The 19,680-nt window shown below is 50.4% G+C and overlaps 3 protein-coding genes across 4 annotated transcripts in view; 2 read left to right on the top strand and 1 right to left on the bottom strand.

Moving 5' to 3' along the window:
• Positions 1 to 6,418, top strand: part of Muc16 (mucin 16, cell surface associated) — a 53,379-nt gene extending 46,961 nt beyond the window's left edge. The window contains exons 56-62 of the mRNA XM_090329221.1: positions 80 to 115; positions 1,387 to 1,520; positions 2,641 to 2,708; positions 4,464 to 4,630; positions 4,936 to 4,977; positions 5,221 to 5,300; positions 6,281 to 6,418. Of these exons, the coding sequence (XP_090185347.1) occupies positions 80 to 115; positions 1,387 to 1,520; positions 2,641 to 2,708; positions 4,464 to 4,630; positions 4,936 to 4,977; positions 5,221 to 5,300; positions 6,281 to 6,379 (626 nt within the window). The 3' untranslated portion in view covers positions 6,380 to 6,418. The remainder of the gene's footprint in view (positions 1 to 79; positions 116 to 1,386; positions 1,521 to 2,640; positions 2,709 to 4,463; positions 4,631 to 4,935; positions 4,978 to 5,220; positions 5,301 to 6,280) is intronic.
• Positions 6,419 to 7,289: 871 nt separating this feature from the next.
• On the bottom strand, positions 7,290 to 10,456 carry LOC150068838 (methyl-CpG-binding domain protein 3-like 1). Of its 2 annotated transcripts, none has more exons than XM_090341921.1 (2): positions 10,393 to 10,456; positions 7,290 to 7,988 (listed from the first exon to the last, which is right to left on the bottom strand). In XM_090341921.1, exon 2 carries the CDS (start codon positions 7,977 to 7,979, stop codon positions 7,434 to 7,436), a length of 546 nt encoding a protein of 181 aa, XP_090198047.1. In that variant the 5' UTR covers positions 7,980 to 7,988; positions 10,393 to 10,456; the 3' UTR covers positions 7,290 to 7,433. The 2 variants fall into 2 exon arrangements, with proteins under 2 accessions (XP_090198047.1, XP_090198056.1); XM_090341930.1 differs by having other exon boundaries at positions 10,324 to 10,450.
• A 630-nt stretch (positions 10,457 to 11,086) lies between these two features.
• Positions 11,087 to 18,936, top strand: LOC150068837 (uncharacterized). Its single transcript, XM_090342129.1, has 9 exons — positions 11,087 to 11,390; positions 11,965 to 12,038; positions 13,144 to 13,304; positions 14,139 to 14,244; positions 14,608 to 14,696; positions 14,923 to 15,049; positions 16,104 to 16,199; positions 17,047 to 17,126; positions 17,930 to 18,936. Exons 2-9 carry the CDS (start codon positions 12,029 to 12,031, stop codon positions 18,707 to 18,709), a joined length of 1,449 nt encoding a protein of 482 aa, XP_090198255.1. The 5' UTR covers positions 11,087 to 11,390; positions 11,965 to 12,028; the 3' UTR covers positions 18,710 to 18,936.
• Positions 18,937 to 19,680: the final 744 nt, after the last annotated feature.

The following is a 19,680-nucleotide window of genomic DNA, read 5'->3' as shown; positions in this document are numbered from 1 at the left end:
TATGGTCATGCATATATATGTCTGTGTATATGTAGATATAGATGTACATATACATTCCAACCAGTCTCTCTCTCTGCAGGTTACACTCAACAGGTCACAATAATCACCTCTATTGGTGAGTAGCCGGTGATCCCTCTGATTTGCCCTAAAATCCAGAGAAGGAAATGGCAGTTCTTTGCCTATATCTTCAGCTGTCTGAAGAGAACAGAGTAGGGGAAGCCAAACACAGGCTAGGAATTCATTGCAGTCAAATCAACTCAGAGTCACTACTGAATCATGGGCTGGACACAGAGAAATGGCTATTCAGTGTTGGTTGGAGAGGGGAATATGGTTGTAAACACCCATCGTCTTGGCTTCTTGGAAGCATAAAAGCAGAAAGATGGAGTCAAGGAGTTCAAAGGCTACTCTAAGCAACATAGCAGGACTATACCAAAAAAAAGTGTTGACTGGGCCTGAGTACTGATGGCTCATGCCTGCACTCCTAGATACTCAGGAGACTGAGATCTGAGGATTGAGGTTCAAAGCCAGCCTAGGTAGGAAAGTCTATGAGACTTTTATTTTTAATAAACCACTAAAAAGCTAGAAGTGGAAATATGTTTCAAGTGGTAAAGTGCCAGCTTTGAGCACAAAAGCTTAGACACAATATCCAGGGCCTGAGTTCAAGCTCCAAGACTGGCACAAGCAAGCAAGCAAGCAAGCAAGCAAGCAAGCAGGCAAGAAAGAAAGAAAGAAAGAAAGAAAGAAAGAAAGAAAGAAAGAAAGAAAGAAAGAAAGAAAGAAAGAAAGAAAGAAAGAAAGAAAGAAATAGAAAAAGAAAGGAAGGAAGAGAACTGTTAAATCTTATAAATCTTGGGTGTGATGGATTCATGCTTGCAATCCCAGTTACTCCGGGGACCCAAATCAATTATTTCAATTCAGGGATAGTTCTGGCAAAGTTTTTGAGACCCGATCTCAGCCCAAAAAGCTGAATATGTTATTGGCTATGTGGATCAGCCATGAAGGAAACACACATAGGAAGATCTTCACCCAGGTTGGCTCAAGTATTCATGAATGATGGATCAATCTGAAAATCAACACACACCACACACACACATATACAGCATAGGGCTAGGAATGTGGCTTAGTGGTAGAGTGCTTGCCTAGCATACATGAAGCCCTGGGTTCAATTCCTCAGTACCACAAACACAGAAAAAGTTGGGAAGTGGTGCTGGGGCTCAAGTGGTAGAGTGCTAGCCTTGAGCAAAAAGCAGCTCAGGGACAGTGTCCAGGGCCTGAGTTCAAGCCCCAGAACTGACAAAAAAAAAAGAACAAAGATATGTCTTAGTGGTAGACAAACTTGTCCTATAAACCAAAGGCCCAAAGTTCAATCTGTTGTTCTACCTACAGAAGTGCCAACCGGAAGTCCCAGCTCCCAGAACTTCCATCTGAACTTCACCATCACCAACCTGCCCTATTCCCAGAACATTGCCCAGCCAGGCACCATCCTACACCAGCAGAGCAAAAGAAGCATCGAACATGCGGTGAGGATAGGCTGTCCGTCCGCTCTACCACGGGGCACAGACTGACAAGTCACATTTTCTAAAGACCGTCCCTTCTTCGTATTCACAAGTTCAGAAAAAAAGCACAGAGATGGGGCTGGGAGTTTGGCCTAGTGGTAGAGTGCTTGCCTGGCATACATGAAGACCTAGGTTCAATTCCTTGGTACCACATACATAGAAAAAGCTAGAAGTGGTGCTGTGGCTCAAGTGGTAGAAATCTAGCCTTGTAAAAGCCCAAGAACAGTGCTCAGGCCCTGAGTTCAAGCCTTGTAACTGGCAAAAAAAAAAAAAGCACAAGACATTCAGGAGGGAGCCAGTGCTCACACAGCTGATTTAGACCTTAGAAGAAGAAGGTATACTTGGTACATACAGCAGAGTTGCTGTTTTGCAAAATAAAACTAAATGGAGCAGACACCAGTGGTTCAGGCCTATAATCACAGCTACTCAGGAGACTGAGATCTGAGGATTACGGTTTGAGGTTAGCCCAGGCAGAAAAGTCCATGAGACTGATCTGCAGTGAACCACCAAAAAGCTGGAAGTTCAAGGTCCATTACTAGAAAATATGCAAGAAAAAAAGAAAAACAACATGGCTTCCTCTCCTGAGTACCAGTGCAAGCTGTCTTCTTAAGCTACTCAGAAGGTTGATATTTGAAGATTAGGTTTGAAGGCAGTCTAGGCAGACAAATCCGAAAGACCTTTTTTTTTTTTTGTCATTGGAGGTAAGAGTCTCACAAATTTTCCTACCCAGACTGGCTTCAAACCACCATCTCTAGGCCTCCTAAATACCTACATTCCAGGAGTGAGTCACCAGCACCAGGCCCAAGAGACTCATCTCCAATGAACCGCCAAAAAGCTGGAAGTGGAGCTGTGGTTCAAGTGGTAGAGCACCAGCCATGAGCACGAAAGCTCAGAGATATAGCCCAGGCCCTGAGTTCAAACTCTAGGACTGGCATGCATGTGCACACACACACACACACACACACACACACACAAACACACACACACACACACACACATACACATGCACACAGATGGTGAGGCATTCAAAGGAACCATACATTCTGTTCTGGATCTGGGTAGGAAACTCTATTCTATCTTTCAGCTCAACGGGGTCTTCCGAAATAGCAGCATCAAAAACTACTTTTCCAACTGTCAAGTCTTGGCATTCAGGTGAGTTCCAGCACAGGACCTGACGCCTGTAGAAACTTCTGTGCTTCAAATAAAAGTATCCACTGGCCATTATCTTCTAGTTTCCTTGTTCTGGTAGAAAAGATTCACCAGAAATAGAGACTTCACCCCTCATTACCAGCTTCTTCCTCAACTAGTAACTCCTTGCTGAAGAAAGGGACCCTGCCAGACAGTCCTCTTAATTCCTAGCCTGAGAATGGGTGCAGGCTCACCAGGCATGGTGATTGATGCCCACTGGTGTTGGCAGCTACTGAATCCAGACTGGAATCCTGGCAAGGACTCATACCTGTAATCCTAAGCCACTTAGAAGGCTGAGGTCTAGAGGATCATGGTTCAAAGTTTCACAAGAAAGCCTGTGAGACTCTTCTCTCCAAGAACCAATACAAAAACAAAGGTGGAAATAGAGGTGTGACTCGAGGAATGGAGTGTCAGCCTTCAGTGAAAAAGCCAAATGAAGTCCTAAATTCAAGTCCCAGAAATGGCACCAAAAAAAGTAACAAGAGGCATGGTGTTTGGCCTAGTGGTCAAGTGCTTGCCTAGCATGCATGAAGACCAGGGTGTGATTCCTTGGTACCACATACATAGAAAAGGCTGGGAATGGTGCTGTGGCTTAAGTGGTAGAGTTCTAGCCTTGTGAAAGCCCAAGGACAGTGATCAGGCCCTGAGTTCAAGGCCCAGAACTGAAAAAAAAACGTAACAAGATATGGTCTTTATGAAGACTCAACTACTTTTTTTAAAAAAAAATCAGAACATCCCTATATTATTCTAACATTTTCATTCATGTCTAGACTTCTGGCAAGAGTTAATTTTGACAACTATGACCAGTATTCATTGTTGTGTGGGTTATTTTTTCCTAGAAGCTTACTTGCTCTTATACTTCCAGAAATGTTCTCTCTGAGACAGTCTTTTTGCATGTGAAGCAAATTAAATAATTAGATATTCCATTCTTCATTCTACCTGGGGTAGATGCTTAAGTACTCCATTAACCACATGGGACAGAGAATATCTGGATTTGCAAGTGCAGGCATGAGTCGGGTGGTTCCTGAGATCTATTATCATTTGAAGGCAGCAGGGGCAGGCAGGAAAATAATCCATGAGATGTCTTTTTTCTGGGGCGGGGGAGGGGTCATGGGTCTTGAACTCTGGACCTGGGTGCTGTCTCTGAGCTCTTCAAGCTCAAGGCTACCGCCCTAGCCCTGAACCACAGCCCCACTGGCTTTGAACTGAGATCCTCAGATCTCAGCCTCCTGAGTAGCTAGGATTATAGGCGTGAGACATTGTGCCAGCTTCCAAGAGGCTTTTATATCCAATGAACCACCAGAAAACAAGAAGTAGAGCTGTGGCTCAAAGTGGTAGAGTGCTAGTCTTGAATGCAAAAGTTTAGGGACAGCACCCAAGCCCTGAGTTCAAGCTCCAAGACTGGGTGTGAGAGAGAGAGGGGGGGGAGAGGGAGGGAGGCGGGAGGGAGGGGGAGAGGGGAGGGGGAGGTAGAGGAGAGGGGCAGGGACGCCCTCAGATCTCAGACTCCTGAGTGGCACCATCACCCAGCTCTGGTCTGGTCGTAAATGACCCACATAGATGATGTTATCATCTAGGGGAGGGAGGAAGGAAATAAGAGAAGCAGGGCAGGAGGGAGGGAGGGAGGAAAAGCATGGAAGGTCTCAAAGCACACCTTATACAGCCCAGGCAGAGCCACACCCATCCTTGCCGTCTGTCCTCCCGCCCTGCCCCCTGCAGGCCTGTCCCCCACAGCAACCACACGGGCGTGGACTCTCTGTGTGGCTTCTCCCCGCTGACCAGGAGGGTGGACAGAGTGACCATCTATGAGGAATTCCTGCGGATGACACAGAACGGGACCCAGCTCCAGAACTTCACACTGGACAGGAACAGTGTCCTGGTGGATGGTAAGGGGACCCTGGGCCCTTCCATCTGTGACCAAGGTATGGCCTGCTGTCCTGGGGTGGCTTGCTGGCTTCTCTGGGAATCTTGAAGCTAGGGCTGGAGCACCCTTGAACTTGTGCCCAGAAAGAGCGCTTCCAGCCTTCACCCACCATGGAGGGAGAGGAAAGGTCACACAACAGAGCAGGGGAGAATGGCTTCTCTTCCCCAGCAAGCTCTGGGACCTCCAAAATAATAATAGCAAGAACAAAGCCTCTTCACATGCACCACCACCCCCAACACCAACCACCATCATTTCATTGCTTTCCAGGATATTCTGTCGTCCAAACTGATTTGACACCTAAAAACACAGGTAAGCCTCCTGAAATCCCTGCCAAGTGATCAACTCTGACCCACCAGCAAGCACCTTATTGCCCACCCAGACTGAGGGCTGTAGGTATGAGTTTACATCTTGATGCTATAACAGCATAACGTAGGGATTTCTGAGGCATATTACAAAGACAAGGAGTCTTGTACTACTAAGAGATACCTGTGGGTAAGGTGGAGGCAGCGGGGGGAGGGGAGGGAACAGAAATGCTCACATTTGTCTCCCCAGGGCTTCCGTTCTGGGCCATCATTCTCATCTGTTTGACGGGACTCCTGAGTATCATTTCCTGCTTGATCTGTTGTTTCCTGGTAAGAGCTGACTTGTCTTCCTCAGATTAGGTTGTGAGAATGTTAAGTACAATCCAGCATGTTTTGGTCATCGTGTGTGTGTGTGTGTGTGTGTGTGTGTGTGTGTGTGTGTGTGTGTGTGTGTGTGTCTGCCTGCACAGGGGCAAGCATGCCAGTCCTGGGGCTTGAATTCAGGGCCTGGGCACTGTTCACGACCTTGTGTACTCAAGGATAGTGCTCTACCACTTGAACCACACCTCCAGTTCTTGGAGACGAGTCTTACAGACTTTTCTGCATGGACTGACTTTGAACCGCCATCCTCTGCTGTCAGTAGCAAGAATTATAGGCATGGGCCATCAACACCTGGCTCTGTGTTTGGTCATGGGTGGGCCACATGGAAGACAGTGGTCCCGTAAGGTTTTCTTGCCTAGTGATAATCCATGTCCACTCTCGGCCATTTCCACAAGAACCACCTCCTCTGAAGATGTGGTCCTCAGAAGCACTGACACTGTGTCATACAGATTCTTAGCCCACTGCCCATGGCACACCCCATAAGTCCTATAAGTCCTAACTACTCAGGAGGCTGAGACGTGAGGATCATGGTTCAAATCCCAGCTCTGCCCAAATGAAGTCAACAGGTAAGGAGGGAGGGCTGAAGCCTGGAAGGCCATTGTGTTGTCACCTCACTCCTGCAGTGTTCCTTACTTAAGCTAGCTGTATGGTCAGTTCATTTTTTTTTTCATTTTGTCAGTCATGAGGGCTTGAACTCAGGGCCTAAGCATTTTGCTCAGAGTTAGCACTCTACCACTTTGAGACACAGCACCGCTTTCGGTTTTCTGGTGGTTCATTGGAGACGAGAGTTTCATGGGGACTTTTCTGCCTAGGCTGGCTTTGAACCACGATTCTCAAATCTTAGCCTCCTTTGTAGCTGGGATTGTAGGCATAAGCCACCGGCGCCTGGCTCTGTCCATTCATCTTGACCCCTCTTCTCACTTCCACAGGTGACCATTTGCCGGAGGAAGAAGGAAGGAGATTATCAGGTCCAGCATCACCGCCTAGGCTATTACCTGCCGCACCTGGACCTCAGGAAGCTTCAGTGAAATCCCTCAGCCGAAACCATGAGTGAAATAAACCATACTGACCCCACAAGGCCTCTGCCTCTTTCTTGAGTTTTCCTCAGACTGGCTCCATGAGAATTCAATAGGAAGTGTTTGGCAGTTGGAGGAGTGGTTCAGGTGGTAGAGAACCAACCAATGGGAAAAATTATTAGAAGATGAGCTCAAATTGCTATCTTAGACAAAAAAATAGATTTTTTGTTGTTGCTAAGGATTGAAAGTGGCTTTCACATTTTTATTTTTCATATTATGGTATCCCTCAGGGACACTGGAACTGGATGCCAAGGCCCAGGCCCTTAGTTCAAGCCCAGGACCAGCACCAAGAAATAAATAAAATGTGGGAACCCTAGAACCCCCAGCATGAGCATACAATGTTCATGGATAATGCCTAATGCCCCCAGAAAATGGCTGGTTATGTAACTACCTTGTGAGTAAAGACAGGGCAGGGCATTCTAGTATGTGACACAGCACAGTGATTCTACCAAAAGACATGAGTGTCCAGGTATACTTATTTTTCCTTCTTCCTGATACCCTTGGCCATGTACCCTTGTAAACAAAACCATCTTCCACAAACCTCTACTTGCTTAAACCTGACCCTTTAAACCTGAAAGAGAAAAACACAGACAGGGTGGTGCACATCTATAATTCCAACCCTTGGAAGACAGAGGAAGGACTCGAGTTCAAGGTTAGCTTGACCTCTATAATTAGACTCTGGAAAAGGAAGGAGGAGGGGAAAGGAAAAGGGGAGGAGAGAGGAGAGGAGGGGAAAGGAAAGGAAATTAACTGTCTGCACTCAATGTTATACAAGGGATGAGAAGGAAGAAGTGGAGGGAGAAGGAGGAAGGAAAGGGGAGGAGGAGGGGAGGGGAGGGGAAAGAAATCACTCTGCTTACTCTTGTGTTATACAAAAGGGATTTAATAAAACATTTAAAGTTTCAAGAAACTCAAATCCCAAAGCAATCCCAGACTCTGCAAGGCGACATTGCCTCCAGGGCCCAGCTCCATCTCCTCAGTGGTATTTTGGATCTGGCAGTGATGGTCATTTCTCCTTTCTCAGTCTCATCTGCATCTCCGCCTCACTGGCAACCCTGTCCACAAGCAGTGCTAGGGCCAACCTCTCTCTCGCCGCCTTCACCTTCTTTTCCTGGGTCTTTATGTCTTCCTCGGTGACCAGAAATTCTTTGCAGAGGAATGGTGGCACACACAGCCCAGCTTTGGCGGGAATCATCTCCACGAAGGGTAAGGTTGAGACCTGCCTGGCGTGAGCCTCTGCAGTCCCAGCTCTGATGTGTTTTTGCAAAGCTTTGACCAGATCTAAAGCACTTAAGAGATCACCCACACTGCTGTGGGCCTGGACCCCTCGGAGCCGGTTCTGCCAACACACTTGTTGGGGTTTTTCCAGGTTCTCCTCCCAGTGGTCGAACCTAACCTCATTGCCCGGATGCAATGTGATTTTAGTAACTGGCCTCTTGAAGGAGTGACTAGACATCCTCAGGGGGATGGAGAGGCTGAAGGCAGGCTTTGGGTCAGGCCGGTGAGTGCAGCCATTGCGTTTCCTATGAGAAATCTTTGCCATCAGATTCATCCTCTACCCCTATAAACAGACATATTGGTGAGTTGCATAGAAAACATTGGCGATAGCTGATGAGGAGGCTCACTCCTATAAATCCTAGCTCCTCAGGGAGCTGAGATCTGAGTGTCTTGATTCAAAGCCAGCCTAGGGTAGAAAATCCCTGAGACTCAACTCCAATGACCAGCAAAATAAAAACTGGAAGTGGAGGTGTGGCTCAGGGACAGCTTGAACTCAGATCTCTATCCTTCCACTTAACTTTTTCACTCAAGGTGGAAAAAGTTACCTCTTGAGCCACAACTCCACTTGCAGCTTTTTTGCTAGTTCACTGGAAATAAAGTGTCTCACGGACTTTCTTTCCCATGCTGGCTTTGAAGAGTAATCCTCAAATGTCAGCCTCCAGAGTAGCTAGGATGACAGGTGTGAGCCACCAGTGCCCGGTTTCATAGATCTCTTTTTACATGTGTTTTAGGTGCTTGGAGTATAGTCACTCCCTTTCATCATTCTCCTTGACCCACATTGGCCCCTGCTTCATACCCCTAGATCCACATATTGAGAAAATGAGAAGTATCTGTCCTCAACCAGGTCACCTTGCTTTAACAGGATGAGCTCGATGTCTACAAATGACATCATTTTTCATGGCTGAATAATTCTGCATTGTATTCATATACCATTTTTCTTGAGTCCCTTTCAGTTCATAGGAGGCTGCTCGATCACTCCTGAGTATATGCTCAGTCATCTGCTCATTCTTTGTATGTGCCGGCATATAGATTCATTGAGTTTCTCTAAAATCCTGGCCCAGATTTGCACTGTGTTCTTTAGTATTGTTTTTTCTTCATGTACAGTATTATTAATTTTTCTTCATTAAATGTCCCTGCTGTTTCACTGGAAAATTGTAAAGTACTAGGTAGAAACTAGGAGTGGGGTAGGGCTCTAAGGACTGAATCAGTGATAATCTCCCATGGGTTCTCATTTTCCTTTCTTACTAACTGCATTTCCTTGCATCTCTCCTTCCTTCTCATAGCCTCAAGGCCTCCATATTCCAATAGAGCAATCTTCCTGTTCTCTAGTTCCACACTACATCCTTCCTCATTTAAGGATGCCTACATTTCTCCCAGTGACCTGGAGATCATATTGGCCCCACACCTTCCTGTGATCCCTCTCTAGCCACTTCCTTTCCCCTCTTCCCCTCAGCCTAAACCCAAGAGGTCAGGCCCCGCTACCTCATCTTTCTCTCACACCTTACCTCCAGCCAGCTCTGCAGACTGTGCCAACCTTCTATCTGCTCATCACCATTCCATGGCTGCTTCCCCCGCCCGCCCTCATAAGGTCACAATGACCCTTTGTTCTTAGATCTGAAAGGAACTTTTCATCTGTCAGCTGACACCCATCTTCAAGGAGAAAGCTTTCACCTATATTCAGAGCGATCTGAATTCTTCTTTAACATTTGTGGACTTTTTTTTTATGTGTGTGCTAGTCCTTGGCCTGTGCACTGTCCCTGAGCTTCACTGTTTCTGTTCAAGGCTAGGGTTCTACCACTTGAACCATAGCTCTATGTCTGGCTTTTTGGTGGTTCATACTAGGTTTAAGAGTCTCATAGCCATTCTGTCCGGGCCGGGTTTGCACCCTGATTCTCAAATCTCAGTTTCCTGAGAAGCTGGGATTACAGATGTGAGCCATCAACACCTGGCTACATCCAAGGATGGAAAGAGGAAGAAAAGAGGAAAAGGGAAGGAGAAAGGCAGAAGTAGATATAAATAAAGACATGATTCAGAGATGGACAGAAGAGCAAAAATGAGGGAAAGAGACACACAAAAAGAGGATGAAAAAGAAGTTAGAGACTGGAAGCTCACATCTGCCACCACAACTATTCAGGAGGCTGAGAGTAACAGGATCATGGTTTGAGGCCAGCCTGAGCAGAAAGTCTATAAGATTCTAACTCCAAAATAACCAACCAAAACCTGAGCTGGAGGCTTGGCTCAAGTGGTAGAACACTAACCATGAGCAGATAAGCTAAGTGAGATTTAGTCTTTGAGTTCAAATTCAAGAACCACCATGAGAGGGAAAGAGAGAACACAAAACAAAAAAGGTAGAATACGGGATTTGGTTACCCACACGCCCAAACTGGTGATCCCCAGCTTTAATCTCCCACCATTCCTGGCAATGGCACGTCTACAATGGCAGCCTCAAGAGGACTGAGTCAGCATAGCCCTCTAGGGTCTGAGGTCTCCATTTCCATCAGCTTCTGATGGAGACCTCTCTGCTTCTGCCAAGTTCATAGTTCACGATAGGGGCCATCCCAGATCTCTTAACACAACCCACAGATGCCCCCTGACCGCAGGAACCATGCCTTCCATACCTAATGCGACAGAGTCCTGTGTGTGCACTTTCCTATATAGCTGGGATTACAAGCGTGAGGCACCAGTACCTGGCCGTTACAGGATGCATGGTTCATTCTATTTCCTCACAGTCCCACTGGTGAAGATAGCGAAGGTCCTAATTCTTCGTTAGGGCTCTCCTCCACCTCCTTCCACCTGGACTCCTTCAAATACTGGTAACTCATCGGTTAGAGGTTGGAGCTGTTTGTTTAAGTCCAGCAAGGACCTGGCAATCCAGGCTTCACTCTGAAAAACTGGAACTGGGAGATCTGTGGGCTTCTCAGGGAAGGAAGGAGGCATCAACGGAAAGATCACTCAAGACTGTAGCCCTCATTTTCTCTCCAACCGGTCAATAAACAACACACCATGTGTTTTGTCATATCCATTGTTCACTCCCCCCAAACACAGTTAAAATGCAAGTTTTCTGAGGGCAGGGAATTTTATGTTTGGTTCCATAGTTCCAGGGTCTGAAACAGTCCCTGAGGAGAAGCACAAGCATTAATTCTAGCATATAAACAGGCATAAATGCACACACATGCAAATACACACCGGAGAGTGGAGGAGAAATCACTGGTTCCTCTGGGTAAAGGACTAAAGGAATCTCTACACCGCCAACCCTGGCGTTAAACCCCGCCCCCAGATCAAGCCACGCCCCCAGACGCCCCGCCCCGCCCAAGCACGCCCTCGTTCCCGTCTCCACCCACCTGTAGCCACGCCCCAACATTGGTTTCCCGCCCCAAAAGTGGTCACCGCCCACCTCCCCGCCCTCCAGATCCTAGTGTCCGCCGGACACTGACCCGGTTCCCCCGCTAAAGTAACCCAGGGCCTAATCTCGCTCATACTAAGTAGACCAAAACGACTGGACCCCACGAGGAGGCACTGCCGCCGCCCCCCATCGCCTTCCCTCCAGTGCCCCCAACGTCTCCCCGCGACTGACAGCCAGGGCCGGAAGTTGCCCGCGGGGAGAGCCGCCCGCGGCCGGAAGCGGAAGCGCGGGGCGGCGGGCAGGGTTGAAGCTGGGATCCCACCCCTGGTGGACACGGACACGGTAAGCCCGAAAGGGGGCTCGGGTCTGAATCCGAGGAGGGATGTGGTGCCCCGGGCCGCCGGCTCCGGGTCTGTCCCGGGAGCCCCGTTTCCTCCGGCTGAGGCCTCAGGCCCTGCTCGCTCTGGGCCTCCGGGGTTTCCTCCCCTTGGGACCCGCACTGCCGTTGCCCTCACCCGGGGTCGAGTCTGCACACCAGGGTCCGAATCTGCACGTCGTGTGGGGGATCTAGTTTGCACCCCAGGGGGGGGCGTGTCTGCACCCCTTGGGGGATCTTGTCTGCACCCTATGGAATGAGTCAGTCCCATCACTGATAAGGCCTCTAAGTGACCTGTTTACAGCATCTGATGGCACTCTGAGATCTCCTTCCAGACCAAGGAGTAAGACAAAAACATAGCCTTAAGCTGCTTTCTCCTGTCCTCAGCCAGGGCCTGGCTGGAATCCTGGAAACTCAGTCAGGCTCTTTGCTCTAAAGGCTTATCACACAGTTAATACAAAAAAAAAAAAAGTTTTCTGTAAAAACTCATCACTCCCCATAAAAATGTCAGAAGTCATCTTTGTACCTTTCACTTTTCAGATGGAGAGCATCAGTCAAGCTCAGATTTGTGTTGAAGTCAGGGCTCACTGATCTGAGGAGTTTCATGTGGCCAGGTAAGTACCATATAGAACTTGGATTGTTCCAAGAACCTGAGAACTGGCTTTTCTTGTGCTGGGGCTGTAATCATGAGAAGCCACAGGCATAAAGGTTATCTGCGCGTGTGCGCGCATGCATGCCCATCCTAGTCTCTTGAACTCAAGAGCCTCGGCACTTTCCCTGAGCATTTGTGCTCAAGGTTAGCACTAGAGCCACAGCTCTACTTCTGTGGATACACACCTATGCATATACATATACAAAGAGAGAGAGAGCAAGAGCGTGCTGGTTTTGCTCTGGTCTGGCATCAGACCCTGATCCTCCAATCCCTGACTCACATGTAGCTGTACTCACAGGCCTGGGTATACCCAGTTTGTTCTTTGAGATAAGTCCTCACTTTTTGCTTGGACTGATCTCAAACCAGTATCTCTTATTTCCATGTCCCAAGTAGCTGAGATTAGAGGCAAGATTCCCTGCAATCGCCTTTCCTATGAAATTGAGGGAATGTTTACCTACCATGGTGTCCCAACCCGCGGGTAAATCAACAGGGACCTTAGAGGGGGAGTGAGAATGAAGAGACAAGAGACACAAGAGATGGAGACAAGACAGGCTTCTGATCAAGTCTCATTTATTCAGGGTAAAAGCAAGGTAGATATAGGATATTAGAAATAAGGGAGTTCTTATGACGTCATTGAGTATCTAGGCAACTAAACCGCAGAATGTTTTAAGCAGTGATAAACGCGTCTTGTTATGAGAACAGGCAATCATTTTTGCATGAGCACAGGAAAATTTAGTCAAGCCAAGCATGAAACAGGTGGCAACAAACTTCAGTTTCCCACACCATGGAATGCATATTCTCGGGTTACATAACTTAGGACCATCAACTGCCTCTGTTCACTCAGGCCGAAAGAACCAGGGCAGTCCATGTCTTTGTAGCTCCCTCCCCCAACTTTAAAGCCAGTATGGTACCATCCTCAGACCTCTCTCTCTCTCCCCTTCCATCCCTCACCTTCCTAGCTCTGCTTCCCTTCACTGACTTTCCCCATTCTTACAAGGACCCGTACACAGAATGTAGTCTGTGTCATTCCAGAAAAGTATGTGCACCTGGTAGTCTTTCATCCGCAGAGGAAAGGTACACCCGCATCCTTCTGGGACTGAACTCAGATCAGCAACCTGTTGGATGCAGAGCCCACCCAGACACGAAGAAACTGGTCTTCCAGGGCTGTATTTTGTCCTGTGATTGCATAGGAAGAAGCTGTCCGAATGCACTGCTGTTCCTCCACTGGGTTTGTTTCCCCTTAAATTGTCCACAGATGATAGTCTTCATCAGTGGATGTCTGCGGGTTGCATGTTTCTCCTTTGGAGAAAGCCCACATTTCCTTTTGATGGTCACAGGATTGGCCATTGTTAGCTACTCTAAGTAATGCCCCAAAAAACAAAGAACAAATGAAGTACCAGCCCATACAGTCTTCCCTTAGGCCAGGAAGTGGGGTGTGAGGGGGGAGGGGACCTGTCCCACCCAGTGTTCATGGGTGAGGAATTCAGGAGTGGCTGGGGAAGGTTCTAGTCTAGGGGTGGATAGCAAGGGCTACTTATCTGAGACTTATGGTCTCCCACTTCCCCCCACCTCCAGCCTGCCTCCCTGTCCTGGTGGCCACAGGGCTGGCAGTGCTGCTGGGAATCCTCCCCACAGCTGCCCCAGGGTCAACCCGGAGCGCTGGCTTGGAGCTGCTGAATCAGTGTGGTGCAGGCTGCCAGGAAGGAGAGGCCCTGGGCTATGTGGGGCCTTCAGGGAGCAGGCCTGAGGCCCTAAGGTGAAGGTCTCTGCCCTCACCCAGGGAGATGGGACTAGAATCTGAAAAGGAGCACCAAGGCTCCATCCAAGTCTGCCAGGACCACAAGTAGGAGGTGGAGCTGGTGCTGGGACTCAATGAAGCCAAGCTCTTCTTCAAAGCTGGCAGGGAAATCATGGCCATTGCTTAGCACCATAGGCACAAGAGGGTGGGCTTTGCCACCCTCACGAGTGTCTGTTCCTACTGAGCAGAGGGCAGGGCATGTATGGACAGCAGCCAGGCTGGGGGCCCAGGCAGCCATGCAGACCTCATGTCTGTTTATTCCAGGGGTGCCCATGGGGGTCCAAGGTGTCTTCCCTCCACCTCCATCCTGTGGTCAGTAACTTCCATAGGAGCCACAGCATGGCAGCCACGGTCCTGCCCCCAACTTGTGGTGAGTCTCTGGGTGCTTGCAGGCCTGCACCCCCAGGAGGGGCCATGAGGGAGATGGGAGGGGGCTCAGCAGGAGGTGGGACGACACAGCAGCCCCCAAGACCATAGGACTGGATTCTTGTGGGCCCCTGAAAACCTGGTTCTCTTCCCAGAGGCAATGACAATGTTCCCCAGGGGTATTGCTGTATTGTGCTAGGTTTCAAAGTGTCAGGTGGAGGCAGTGCGAGGTCAGAGAGGGGTGTGTGTGTACATGTGTCCGGAGGACAGGGGGACGAGATGGTAGAAGTAAAGGGATAGGAAGAGGGAAGCTGAGTGTCAGAACACAGGGCAGCTTAGGAAGTTCTAACTCATTCCTCTTCGGCAGCTCAGCCTCACCTGTACCCGGCCTCTCCCCAGAGAAGAAGTCTGGGGAAGGAAAGGCTAGCCAGCGAGGTCCTCCTGAGCTGGACATGGGTGAGTGGACACTTCCTTCTGCCTCACATGGGAAAGCAGGGCCTATGGGTCCCTGGGCCTGGCGGGTTCTCCAGGGGGTCAGGGGAAGCTGCCACGTCCACCACTCGCCAGTTTATTGCGGCCATCCAGAAATCACTCATTCATCCCCGAGCATCCCTCCTCTATGCCTAAGGGAGGTGGCTGGCCTGGGGCCCTGGGCTGATCCAGGAGATGTACAATGCCATAGGACATGGTGACCTTCGAGGACGTGGCTGTGGAGTTCAGCCAGGAGGAGTGGGCCCTGCTGGACGCATGGGAGAAGACGCTGTACAGCGAGGTGACGCTGGAGAACTGCCGCAACCTGGCCTCCCTGGGTGAGTAGGGGAAGCCATGCCCTGTGTCCACACAACATTTGAGTCACTCAGCTGTGTGCCTGCAGTGTGGGACCCCACCCTGCCCTGCTGTGGATACCACCCTGCCCTGCTGTGGTTTTAGAGCTTCCTAAAACCTCTGCCATCCCTCTCCCCCTAGGAAACAGTGTTGTAACTCTCGTCTCAGAGTGAGGGACAAAGGTAGGTGCAGGTCATTTACAGTGTCACCATGAACTGCTGGGGCCCACATTTTGCTGCTTGCTCCCCATCCCACTCCTTGCTGCTGGTAACTCTAGGGAAGTTACCAGATTTCCAGGGACTTGAGCTTTACTTCCTGCTTTTTTGGGGGGGGTGGAGGGGTCAGGCTTTGCAGCCCCCACATCAGCTCCACTGCTGTGGGGCTTTGTTGTTGTTTTCCTCCTGGTCATGAGCTGGAACTCTGGGCCTGGGCACTGCCCCTTAGTCTTTCTGCTCCAAGCTAGTGCATTACCACTTTGAGCCACAGTTGCAGTTCCAGGGTTTCTGGTGTTTTGTTGGAGATAAGAGGCTCATAGATTTTCCTGCCTGGGCTGGCTTTGAACCATGATCTTAGATCTCAGCTTCCTGAGTAGCTAGGATTACAGGGCAAGCCACCAGCACCCAGCTGCTGTGGTTTTTCACAAGCCTTTCTCAAGCCCCTTAGGCTGAAAGAACAATGGTGAGTGGGCCACTGTGGTCCCCACCTGCAGCACTGCTTCGTGTCCTCCCTGTGGACGGGATCTCTTTCTTTCTTGCCCCAACTTCCTGTTCTTCCTAGCCCACAGTTGAAAGTTAGTCCTTGGACTTAACATGGATTGTGTCTGCCCCATCCTCATCCCCCCGCCTCCCCATTCTGAGTGAAGTAGTATTGATTCCTGCTTGCTTGGTCCTCAGGAAGGTTCTTACCCTCATTAGAATGAGGCAGAGATACTACCTGGTCTAAAGTCACAATACCATCCTCCAAAATGCTAGCCTGCACTGTGTGGAGCTATTGTCCTGAGCCACCTCCCTCCATCACTTGTGTTCTCTCCATCCACAGGGTACCACATTATTGCGCCCAGCCTGACTGCCCAGTTGGAACATGAAGACCAGGTGGGGATGAAGGAGAATGGAGTTGACCAAGACACCTGCGCAGGTGAGCACCCAGGAGGAGCCGCATGGAGGCACAAGACTTGGAATGTCCTGGTATCCACTGGGGACTGGGGTGGGGTGCTCATCTCAGCTGTCCTCATCTCATCTGTGGCCTCTGGAGAGAGGCTGAGAAACAGCTCCCTCCTTCTGGAAGCTTAAGTCCCGCCTTGCATCCCAGGATCCTCTTTACAAACTCAGTTTCTCCAGTTGTTCGGGAATTTTGTTTGTTTCGGTGCCAGTCCTGGGGCTTGAACTCAGGGCCTGGGCTCTGTCTTGAGCTTTTCTTGCCCAAGGCTTGCACTCTACCACTTGGAGCCACAGCTCCACTTCTGGTTTTCTGATGGTTAACTAGAGATGAGTGGCAAGAGCTTTCCTGTCCTGGCTAGCTTCCAACCACAGTTCTCAGATCTCATTCTCCTGAGTAGCTAGGATCACAAGCATAAGCCACCAACACCAGTCGTAGAGTCCTTATTTGTTGGGTTTTTTTTTGTTTGTTAGTCATGAAGTTTGAACTCAGGGCCTAGCACTGTTCCTGAGCTCTTTTGCTCAAGGTTAGCTCTCTATCACTTTGACCCACTGTACCACTTCTGGTTTTTGAGTGATTAATTGGAGAAGAGTCTTAACAGACTTTCTTGACTAGGGTGGCTTCAAACCATAATCCTCAGATCTACCTTCTGAGAAGCTAGGATTACAAGCATGGGCCGCCAGCACCCTACAAAGTCTTCAAACAAACAAACAAACCTGCAATCTCCCCATCATGGCAAATATCCTTGGGAGTAATTTCTCAGGGTAGACCTCACTCAGCCATTCATTTTTTTCCATCAATCTAAATTTCTTTCATTCTGTTTCAGAGTTGGAGCATGCCCTTAAAGCCAAGTGGCTAAGTCCTGAAAAGCATGTTTTTAGAAGACAGCAATCTAATCATAGGAAAGTGGTAAGATTTAGCATGGATGATCTGTGATTCTCCATAGTAATGTCAAAAGTTAGAAAAGACACAAAAAGTCCAGAGACTAATTGTGGGATGTCACATTTATACATGAGAAAGTAGTGGGACACTTGTGATTTTTGAGAAAATTGTAAATGAGCTCCAGACTTACTTCTTCATTGAAGGTGTTCACAAGTAAAAAGTTTTATTAAGTATGACTCCTATTTCTGCTGTTTGAAAGAAACATCCATGGGTCTTAAATCAATCAGGAAATGTCATACTTGCATTAAGGACTTAGGGCAAAACTGTGTGTGTGTGTGTTTATTGGAGATAACTGTCTCACAGAGTTCCTGCCCAGGCTGGCTTCGAACCATGATCCTCAGATCTCAGCTTTCCCAAGTAGCTAGGATGAAGGGCATGAGCCACAAACGCCAAACACCTTTTTTTTTTTTGCCAGTCCAGGGGTTTGAATTCAAGGCTTGGGCACTGTCCTTGGGCTTTCTCAAGGCTCGTGTTCTACCACCTGAGCCACAGCACCACTTCTGGCATTTTCTGTGTATGTGGTATAAGGACTCGAACCCAGGGCTTCATGCATGTTAGGCAAGCATGCTACCACTAGGCCACACTCCCAGCCCCAGCCTCATTTTTAATAAAAGCTAAGGAGTAGAGCCTTCGCCAAACACCAGGGCACCGCCAGAGATCTTCCTGTGGGGGGGCCAGAATTGTGAGAGAGCATTCATGTACTACACCAAGTAACACAAATAACACCCCTCTCCCCCCCCCTCCCCGCCGTGCTTCACTTGCAGGAGAGAGGCCCCAGCGGGGCGAGCGTCAACAGATGCAGCCAGTGTTTTAAGGTGTTCAGCACCAAGTCCAACCTGACCCAGCACCAGCGGACCCACACGGGCGAGAAGCCGTACGGCTGCGCCGAGTGCGACAAGGCCTTCAGCAGCCGCTCGTACCTGACCATCCACCGGCGGATCCACAACGGGGAGAAGCCCTTCTCCTGCCGCCACTGCGGCAAGGCCTTCAGCGACCCGTCCTCGCTGCGGCTGCACGAGCGCATCCACACGGGGGAGAAACCCTACGCCTGCGGCCAGTGCTCCCACGTCTTCCGCACCAGCTGCAACCTCAAGAGCCACACGCGCACGCACGGCGGCCAGAGCCACCACGAGTGCCGCCAGTGCGGCAAGGCCTTCAGCACCCGGTCCTCGCTGACCGGCCACCGCAGCGTGCACACCGGGGAGAAGCCCTTCGCCTGCGGCCTGTGCGGCAAGGCCTTCCGCAGGAGCTCGTACCTGACGCAGCACGCGCACACGCACACCGGCGAGAAGCCCTACGCATGCGTGCACTGCGGCAAGGCCTTCAGCAGCAGCTTCTCCCTGACCGTCCACAAGCGCACGCACACCGGCGAGAAGCCCTACGCATGCGCCGAATGCGGCAAGGCCTTCAACAACCTCTCGGCCGTCAAGAAGCACGTGCGCACGCACACCGGGGAGAAGCCCTACGCATGCGCACACTGTGGCAAGGCCTTCACCAGCAACTCCTACCTCTCCGTGCACCAGCGGCTGCACAGCCGGTGGACCTGACGGCTCCGGCCCTGGGATGGAGGTGCAGCCCGCCCTGCCCGATAACCCCGATGCCCGGTCCCGAACCGGAAACGCATACCAACTCGCACTGGGTGCGGGTATTTGGGGCGGCCTGTCCCCCCAGCCCAGGCTCCAGGTCTCCCGGGAAGCAGCCATGGCATAGAGGCCACTGAGGAAGCTGCCACCGCGTCCTTCCATTCGCGCCACCAAGCCCTCAGCTGGCCACCTCCTGCATCCGGGGAAATGCGGCGCGTCAACGTGATGACGTCAAGCCCCGCCCCCCGGCCTGCTGCCTCCCGCATCCGGGAAATGCGGCGTCAACGTGATGATGTCAAGCTCTTGGCCGGCCGCCTCCCGCATCCGGCAAATGCGGCGTCGACGTGATGGCATCAGGTCCTCGGCCGGCCACCGCCTTTTAACCCGTTAAGAAGTGCCCTCCCCTCACCTGAGAGGCCTTGTCATCTCTACGCAGAGCTTCACCTCCAGGGCGCCCGGCGCCCAGGCGACGCAGCATGTGGACCCTGGGACCAGAGGACAGCGGGAGGGCCTTTGGGGCCGAGACACAGGCCGTCCACGTCCTGCACCGCGGGTCTGCTGGGACCACACGAAATCCTCGCGTGTTCCTCCGCGTCCTGAGACTCCGAGCGGCCATTCTGGAGAGGAACCTCCCCCCCCCCCCCCAAGCCTTCCATTGCCACCGTCGGTAGGAAATGTGGGAAGGTGAAGAAATGAGAGGCTTCGGGATGCCCCTTAACACTGAGGGAAGTAGGAACGTTCTCCTGGGGCCACCTCCCCCGAGATGTGCTCATGGGAGGCTGCCCACAGGCAGGCACACAGCCTCCGAATGTGGTCGTGTGTCGGGGGCTTTCAGCCTCGCCGTTAGGTGAGTTGATGGTGGGGTAAGTACATGGGGGTAGAGTGATCACTGTCAGCTTCCCGCCGCAGGTTCTGCTGCATCACCAACTTAGTTT

Source organism: Megascapheus bottae, chromosome 1, assembly GCF_031878675.1.
Source record: "Megascapheus bottae isolate mThoBot1 chromosome 1, mThoBot2.hap1, whole genome shotgun sequence".
NCBI lineage: Eukaryota > Metazoa > Chordata > Mammalia > Rodentia > Geomyidae > Megascapheus > Megascapheus bottae.
The sequence above is the reverse complement of the archived record's forward strand: the minus strand, read 5'-3'. Positions and strand labels throughout refer to the sequence as shown.

Bases quoted from the DNA above. Each gene is read 5' to 3' on its own strand.
- LOC150068838 (XM_090341921.1), bottom strand. From the start codon at position 7,979: ATGAATCTGATGGCAAAGATTTCTCATAGGAAACGCAATGGCTGCACT.
- LOC150068837 (XM_090342129.1), top strand. The intron at 15,050-16,103 runs GTGAGTAGGGGA...CTCCATCCACAG, and splicing joins CCGCAACCTGGCCTCCCTGG to GGTACCACATTATTGCGCCC. The intron at 16,200-17,046 runs GTGAGCACCCAG...ATTCTGTTTCAG, and splicing joins TGACCAAGACACCTGCGCAG to AGTTGGAGCATGCCCTTAAA.